At 42.8% G+C, this 8,872-nt stretch overlaps 1 protein-coding gene across 3 annotated transcripts in view; it reads right to left on the reverse strand.

Moving 5' to 3' along the window:
• The window catches only part of Frmd5 (FERM domain containing 5), a 370,855-nt gene extending 364,695 nt beyond the window's left edge, over positions 1 to 6,160 (reverse strand). For 2 of the 3 annotated variants that reach the window (XM_008849087.3, XM_008849083.2), the window contains exon 1: positions 5,936 to 6,160. In XM_008849087.3, the coding sequence (XP_008847309.1) occupies positions 5,936 to 6,037 (102 nt within the window). In that variant the 5' untranslated portion in view covers positions 6,038 to 6,160. The remainder of the gene's footprint in view (positions 1 to 5,935) is intronic. The other variant, XM_008849074.3, reaches the window with a different exon arrangement.
• Between the last annotated feature and the right edge of the window lie 2,712 nt (positions 6,161 to 8,872).

Consider the following 8,872-nt stretch of genomic DNA (forward strand, 5'->3'; position numbering starts at 1 on the left):
AAGGATCAAAGCCAGAAAACAAGACAGTGACTTCTGCCTGGCCTCCAGAGAAGCAGCAGCACCGCTCCCTAAGCACACAGATGAGAAAGAGGTTGGAAGGCACTGCCAATCCTCTCCATATTCATCTTTGTTGTATGAGCTCTGGCAAGGTACCTAAGGGGAGAGTGACCCACAGGACACTGCTCCCTGAAAAGGGTCTACAGATCAGACAGTGCATTATAGATGAGGCTGTCTGTCAAAGATGAATTCATCTTAAAATAGACATCACTAGAGATGGTTTGAATCACATGGTTCACCTGGAGGTCTACATTCTATTTTATGTAGTACTGAATTAGGGGAAAGGAGTAAAAGACATCTTTGTGGCTGTGGTGAACACTACATTCCACATACTAATTCTGGCAGACCTCTAAGGTTGCATGAAGCACTGCAAGTATTCTTTTTATCTGGGCTCTTTATACCCGCAGAGATAGGGAAAAGCCTGAAGGTTAAAATCCTAAGAGAAAAACCAAAAGACATAGGAGCTTAGAGACAAGAGTTCTATCAATTCAATAAAGGATAGTTGCAAAAGTTATCAGAGATCTCAAAGATTCCACAAATACTACATTTATAAACTTGTACTTCTCACCAAGGAGAAGGACTGCAGAGAAAAAGGGTTTGGAAGGGATGTCTTGAAATGAAAAAAGTTACCCAGTGAGAAAACATATATTGTTTTCAGATATACGAAAGGTTAGAGGGTTACCACAGCAATCACTTAACACAAACCAGAACAAACATTTTTTAAGTTAGAAATGTGTAAGGCTTTGAACTAGGTGCTATATAATTCCTCAGGCTCATGATTTATAGTTTTCTTTTATTCCATTTTTATAAACTCTGAAGTATAATTTACCATAAAAAATATTTTGGCTCATTTTCAGAGTCTTAGAAATTAGTACATTATTGGTACATCTCTCTTCTAAAATTATTGTCTTGCTTCTGATTTTGCATTACGCATTTTCATACCTGTATGCAAACCATTACAAATGCATAACAAAAATGTCTGTTTTGAAAGTCTGATACTAATGATAGCACAACTCTGATAAATGAGTCTCGTGCAACAAAATAGAGGACTCTAAAAACTGCATGTTCTTTTATTGTACAGTATGTTGAGCTGCCTCATCCAGCGCATTCATGCCAAGCATTTAATAGAATACAAGTTCATAGAGACGCCACAGGTAAAATCTGTGGTGGTGAATGTTTCCGGATCTCCTGGTGTCATTGACACTCTGTAAACAGAAAAAAGAACGAGAACACAATCGTGCACCCAGAATTTATCTTCTTTGATAAAAAGATGTATTTAATACACTATTTAATTAGTTTTCTAAAATATTTAACACAAAAGTTAAGAAGCAATACAAGTGCTTTTCAAATTCGAGAAGGTTAATTTTGTAGTTATCTTAGTTTCAAGAGCTAGAGACTGGCTGACTTGCTATTGTTACAGAGATTTTGAGACAGCATAATTACCTGTTAAATAATTTTAAAATTAATATTCATGAAACTTACAACAGCTTTGTGTTTTTCTCTGTGAATAAAATTATCCTAATTTTCTTTCTTTCTTTCTCTTTTTTTCTTTTTTTTGGTCTTTTTGAGACAGGGTCTCCCTGTAGCCCCAGCTGTCCTGGAACTCACTATGTAGACCAGGCTGGCCTTGAACTCACAGAGATCCATCCTAATTTTCTAACAACATCCCTTTTATATTAATGAAACCAAGGATTCCACTTACAAAATATGAGGCAGAAATTCTTAGAAAAGACAAACCATAACCTGGGGATAAATGCTCTTCTAAAGGCAAAGATTCAGGTAGGACAAAGGAAGGTAAATGTAAAATCTTTAATTTTATTGATTTATTTTCACGGTGCGTGTGTGTGTGTGTGTGTGTGTGTGTGTGTGTGTGTGTGTGTGTGAAGTCAGGGGACAACTTGTGGGGGTCAGTTCTCTCCTTCCACCACGTGGTTTCCAGGGATTGAACTCAGGTCATCAAGTTTAGCACCAAGTACCTTTACGTGCTGAGCCATTTCACCAGCCCAAATTCTTAAATTTAGAAAGGCTCTAATAAGAAGTCACATTATCCCAGGATAGGATTCTAAAACTTCATTGAGACTAATTAAAAACCACTTTAAGGAGATTTATGGTTTAAACTGTCTTATTTTCCTAAAACAGCAAAATTTTCCCAATTTTATTTGAATAGACTAAACCACAATCTGCTGTTTGTTTAAATGTTCCTCATTATCTGCAATAGGTCCAAATGACTTTCTTTTTACTATGAAGTATGTGTTACTATTTCCATTTTATAGATGAGGAGATTAAAGTAGAGATATGAAGCAACTTGGGGAGTCAAAATTTAAAAAAAAAAAAAAAAAGACCAAGAACCAAAAAGACTTTGGATTGAAAATTGCAAGACCACCTTCTAATGCTAAGTAAATTTCTTTGACTCAGAGACCTGACTTTTCATCTATAAAACAGAAAATACTATCCACCTCTCAAATAGTTCCTGGAAGACATAAAGGATCCAACAGAATAGTACCTCAGTAGCCACCCAACACGGGGCCCTCCCACCAACCCACCATCCCATTTTTCTCACTTGGTACTAGGGACATCTACTCAATCCATAATGCTATTGTGGCGGGGGATTCATTTGTTCTCTGGCTCCCTTACTCCAGGTCTCAAAATGACTAAGTAGTTGAGCCACAGTCAAATCCAAATATTGGTTCCACTACAGAACTGCCTCTGTACACACATTTTATTTATAACACTAACTTAAATATTTGCTGAACCTGCCTACTTAATCAGTGACACTAATGTGTCCCAAATAAAAATCGAACTCATTTCTAGGGTAGTTTTATCTTTCAATAATCACCCCAAAATATTAAAATACCTCATTTGAAAATATATGCCTGTCCAATAATACTGCTACTAGAATTTCTGCAATATATCCTTAATAATATGTTAACTATTACAACCTGAAAGACCGTTAAAGTATATTCTTTAGGACAATACATGTCTAGACATCTAAATGACTCTGCTCAGGCTGGCTTCAAAGATACTCGGTAGACTTTTCATTTTTCACTTTTTCTATCTTCTCCCAAATAAAAACGTCAGATAGCAAATGTGGTCAATGAATAGAGATATGCATAGATAAAACAGGCGAGTGAAAAATATGGACCAGATCTGCATTTGTGAGACAATGACCTTCAAAACTGGCACAGAGCTATTAACAATGTTCTTCACAGGGGAGCAATTACACTCCAATCCTCCTATGTATAACTTGTACTTCTCCTGCTCTACAAATACATTTACATACCAGGAAGAATGAAAGAACAGTCTGGTAACTGTGAGAACCTTCTCTGCAAAGATACAAGGCATTCTGGCTACCTTAATAATCACATCCTAAAGGCCAAATCAGTGTAACTGCAGCATTGTGACATGCTGCTTAACCAATACCTTGACAGAGCTGCCTTACAATTGAAATCTACCATACATGGCCTTCAGAATGATGCCAACCCATTGACATGTTTCTAATTCTGTAAGTGGTCTCTGATTATCTCAAAAGTCATTTTTAAAAAATCTTTCTAAGATAGACTGTTTAAGTTAAAATATCACATATAATTCTTTGAGAAAAGGCATTCCAATTATCACTAAAATATTTTTAATGTACAGTATTGCCATCCTTAAAATATTGGGAAGGATGTTGACCTGAATAAAGAGCTCACTCAACCTTTCCATGTTAAAAGACTGTACCCAGTGTTTAACACATAAGCATACATGTGCACACACACATACACACTCACACTGTAGAAATAGGAGGAAAGTTGCTAAGGAAAACTCAACCTCTAAATGCCTTTTTAAAAGCTATATTCTAAAAACATTAGGTTCATATAGATATTGTCTTTTTTCAAACCTTTCCTCCAATGGGTGAAAAAAAAAGTAGTGTCAAAGAATGACTCTGTGTGTGTGTGTGTACATAAGAATCACAATGCATAATCATTAACACATCTAGACTGTACATACTACAGTGGCCATGCTTAATTTTTATAACATTAAATTATAACATAAACTAAGGGTCATAAGAAAATAAACACAACCACAGCAGATGCAGTAAACATAAACCCAGTAAGTCCTACTTAACTTAAAAATATGCTCATTCTCAACACAATAAAAACCACCCACAATTATGATACCAATCAACCTCACAGATTCCACTGGCTGAGAAAAATAACACGTTTCTTTATCATGATACCTTAAAACCATCAATAATTTCTACTGAGGTAATGTTTCATTTGTACTCTATACTTTGGTAAAAGTTAATGATCTGTCTGAGAAATTTCATTCCACCGTGCATCACAAAAGTATTCTTAAGGTTTATGAAGTCTAAAGCTCACACAGCCCTTGACAGGCTATTGTACAAATGCTTTAATTTTTAAAACAAAAAGATAAAGACCTTAAAAGCTCTTGACATTGTACTCAAACGACAAAGATGTCAAATCCACGTTTCCTCATCCTCCACCAAAACAAAACAAAACAAAAAAACAAAAACCTGTACATGGCCCAAAGATACAATAGAAACAAAAAGTAGCATGCCTCTCACTGAATCGGGAATAATACGTATCATTTCTCTATTGCAGACAACTACAAAAACCCTTTCACTTGGTGGCCAGCATCTTTATGAGTGTCTAATCTGTATTAAGTGGCCTTCAAAAGAAATATTTGTGCTCTATCTCTACCCTCATGTCTCTTTGGCAGCAGTCAGCACTTGGGCCTTGAGCTGCGGGGGGAGGGGGGGGCTGAGCTGGGCACAGTCAGCAGAGAGCAGCTGCTCAGACACTATCCAGTGTCTTTCTCACACGTCGCTGTTTTGTGCTATTGAGCATTGTCAGCAAAATAAATAAATTAAATAAATAAATAAATAAATAAATAAATAAATAGTAGGACCCAGGCACGCACATCTGAGTCTAGAAGCCTCTGTTGTTTTCTTGCTGCGAAGGCAAGGGATCGGGTGAGACCCCTCCGGGTCCAACTCAATTTGCTTCTCCACAAAGAGCAGTTTGTGGCGGAGAGCACAGGGTCCTCGGGCTGAAGAACTAAAACCCGAGAGCACCGCGGTTGCTTTCAATCGCTGACTTTGGAAAGGAGAGACTGCATTCCTGGGAAGGACTACTACTCTTGACGCGCCACACAGCAGTAGTGAAGGGACACAAGCAAGGGGTTGTAAAAACCCTTTCAAACACGCCAGGTTCTCAAAGAAATGCTGTGCAAGCATTATCGTATTGTTGGCGTTTTTTCCTAAGTCACCGATTCTTTCTAGCCGCTGCCAACCTTTAAACCGCTAGGACTTGTTGCTAAATCTTGACCTCACGCCCCCACCCCTGAAATAGCCAACACATTTGGATGGGGGTGATCAAAAGACTGGCGGGGGGCTACATCTCGAAAGCCCGGAGGGCTGGGCTCCTGCCATAGGCCACTCTGCATGGGCTGCGCGTTCCGTCCTACCTTCCGAGAGCTCTGACTCACAAATGCTCAGGGAGAAATTATGACATAAACCTTTATCCTTCCATCCAGAGAGATAAGAAAGGGTGGCCAGCGGGCCTGACAGGGCCCCCCGCTCCCCGACGGGGCGGCCCGGGTAGCAGCCTCCAGCCCCGCTACCTCACTTGGGACGCCTGCGGAAAGGGCTGCCGAGCCGGGCGGGCCAGACGAGCCCGGCCCGCAGAGCACGCGGCAGAGCCGGGTGTGGGACCCGCGACACACCGCGGGGGTACCCGGGCCGAGGCTCGCGCCCGACACGGTGCGCCGCAGCCGCGGACGGACAAAGCGCGACGCTGGGGCTCGGGCGACCCCGGGCGGCGGCCAAGTTGGGCCGGCTAGGCAGCGGGGTCCCGCGGGCGGGCGGCGCGCCGCTGACCTGGATGGTGCAGGTGTACTCGCTGTCGTCCAGCAGCCGCACGGTGCAGCTGTATTCGCGCTCCAGACTCCTGCTGCTGCCGCTCATCAACCTGCTCAGCATCTTCCCGCCCGCTCGCCCGTCCCCGGGAGCGACGCGGCGGCGCTGCGGACCCTGGACCAGGCGCCCTTCAGCCCGGCAGCACAGCGCCGGCCACCGGCACCTGCACCATCACCCTGGCCCGATCCCCGCCGCTGCCTTCTCCCGCCCCACTCCTCCTCCACCTCCTCCCCTTCCAGAGCCACCACCGCCTCCCCCAGCCTAGTGCAAGTGCTGGGTCCGCTCCCGGGAGCCCCACTGCCCGTGCCCAGCTCACGGGGCGGGGCCTCAGCGGAGGGGGCCAATGGGGATCAGCGCGGCGGAACTGAGTAGCAGGGGAAGAAGCCAATCGAGATGGGGATCCTGGATGATGAACGGGTTGAGGAAGCAATCAGCGCAACCCAATCGTACCCAGCCCTGCCAGACCAGCCCTCCAGCGCCCCAAGCCCTTGCTCGCTCTTCCCCCGGTGTTGCCTGAGGATGCGGTTTGTCCTCCGCCCAGCCCTCGTGGATACCTGACAGAATCGATGTCCGTTTGCGGGGAATAACGTTTGAGCAGTTTCAGGGGCAAGTCCCACTCCCTGCGATGCACGATTCTGCCCCCTTGGGAGCCAGGGAGAGGAAAAAGCATCCACAGCTCCAGACCAGGCGGCTGCCCCAACCTGTGCAGTGCCCGAAGTCGGCTCCGTGGGCCTCCTGCTTCGCGCCCCTTGTTTTGGTGAATGTCCGCTTTAGTGTAGCTACTTAAACTGTTGGAACTGCAGAGGCTCTAAGTACCTGGGTTTAGTCCCTAGAAAACACTACGCTCTAACAACCTCTGCCTCGTACCTTTTATTTTAGAAGACAAAAGGAGATTGGGATGTGCTTCTTCAGCTGGTAAGGAACAGGACCTGATGGGCCTTTCCTTGCACCTTTAAAAAGAAGTATTGCCGGGCGTGGTGGAGCACGCCTTTAATCCCAGCACTCAGGAGGCAGAGGCCGGAGGATCTCTGTGAGTTCGAGTTCAAGGCCAGTCTGGTCTACACAGTGAGTTCCAGGACAGCTGGGGCTAAAGACCCTTGTCAAAAAAAAAAAAAAAAAAAAAAAAAAAAAAAAAAAAAAAGGAAGTATTACATCTTCAGATTTCCTAAACAAAACACAATAGGTCTGAGCTCAGCATCACAAAGAAAAGGAAAAAAAATGCCTCCTTTCCTGTGTCCCCCACATTTACAGACTTACCAAAACTTCACTAAGAGACGTAGTGTCTCCAAGATATTTATTATCGTTGTTGTTGTTGTGTGTATGATGTGTGATCATGCACATGCCACATACACCTGTGAAGGCCAGAGGACAGCTTTGTGGAGTTAGTTCTCTCCTTCCACCTTTATACGGATTCCAGCCATCAGACCCAGGTGACCAGCCTTGCAGAAAAAGCACCTTTACCCGCTGAGGCGCCTCATAGGCCCTACCTTCAAAGTTTTCAGTGGAAGGAAATATAAACGAATCAAGTTGGAATAAGGATGTAACACACTCAGTGGTAGAACCCTAGCCTATCATGTGACAAGACCCTGGTTTCCATAACCAGCATTGGAAAAAAATGTCAAAGCAGAAATTAGTGCTCTGATAAATATATTCATTTAAAATAATGAAATATGCCAGGTGTGGTGGTGCAGGCTTTTAATCCTAGCACTCAGGAGACAGAGGCAGGCAGATCTCTATGAGTTCAAACCCAGCTTTGTCTACATAGCAAGTTCCAGGCCAGCTGGGGCTACAAGGAGACCCTATCTCAAAAAAAAAAAAAAAAAAAAGATGATGAAGTATGCATAATTTCTTATTTGTATGTTCTTGTTATATTTGCATAATATGTAACAATATTAAAACCCTATATTAGGTTAGAAAATATCTAACTTATTTTCATTGAATTTATTTGTTTGTTGCAGTTCTGGAGATCAAACATAGGACCTTGCATTTGTTAATTGTTTGGTGGTAGCACTGCTACTGAGCTACATCCCCAACCCTTACTTTTTTGAAATAGAGTTTCACTATGCAGCTTGGGCCTGCTTTAGCGGCACACACCACCTAGCTGGCTCCTGACCTTTACAGTATGCTTCTTCACTAGTGCCTTTGGATTCCAGTATTTCTCTTTCCCTCTCCCTCTCCTTAGTAACTTGGACTGCTCCCATACTGTATTTAATAGCCACGGGAGGAGGTTTCTCTTTCCAGTGCAATCCTGCTATAGTTATGAGACTAACACCAACAAGTTGAGTGCTTTAGACATTTACTTTGTAGCCTCAGAAAGTAGTTTAGTGCCTGAGAGATGATAGGCGTTCTATAAATGATAACAGAAGTAAATGGAATTGATAGGTACCCTATTGCATCTACATCCTAAGAGATCTGTGAAGAAAGTAGGAACTTCAGGAAGGCCTCATAGACAAGTATAATCATTAATATGCCAACATGATAGTCTATAAATTTCAGCTTTATTGTATAACTGGGAGAAAATGAAAAAGTTCAGACAGGAAAGCAAAAGTTGCTATTTGTCATAAAAATCTAAAAGAGGAAGAAAAAAAATGTCCAAGAAGCTAGAGGAAGCCCATTAGTGTGATGGTAGGAAGTGTCGTTCGCAGGTTATGCAAATAAGCAGCTGTTAGAATAAAAAGGCAAAGTACCAGGAATCCAGAAAAGCTGTAAGGAGCTGAATGCCGCCTTTCTTCAAAGTGTGACCACAGATGCAGTCAAGGATGATGAGATGGTGGCTGCTGTGCCAGTGTTTTAAGCAGCAGCCCAGCTTAGTCTAAGAACATCTGCCTAGAAGCTCCCCAGGTAGAGGTTCACCCATGTTTGTGCATAAAATGCAGCTGCAAACTGTCCTTTCCTCTC

Source organism: Nannospalax galili, unplaced genomic scaffold, assembly GCF_000622305.1.
Source record: "Nannospalax galili isolate Female #2095 unplaced genomic scaffold, S.galili_v1.0 scaffold732, whole genome shotgun sequence".
Classification (NCBI taxonomy): Eukaryota; Metazoa; Chordata; class Mammalia; order Rodentia; family Spalacidae; genus Nannospalax; species Nannospalax galili.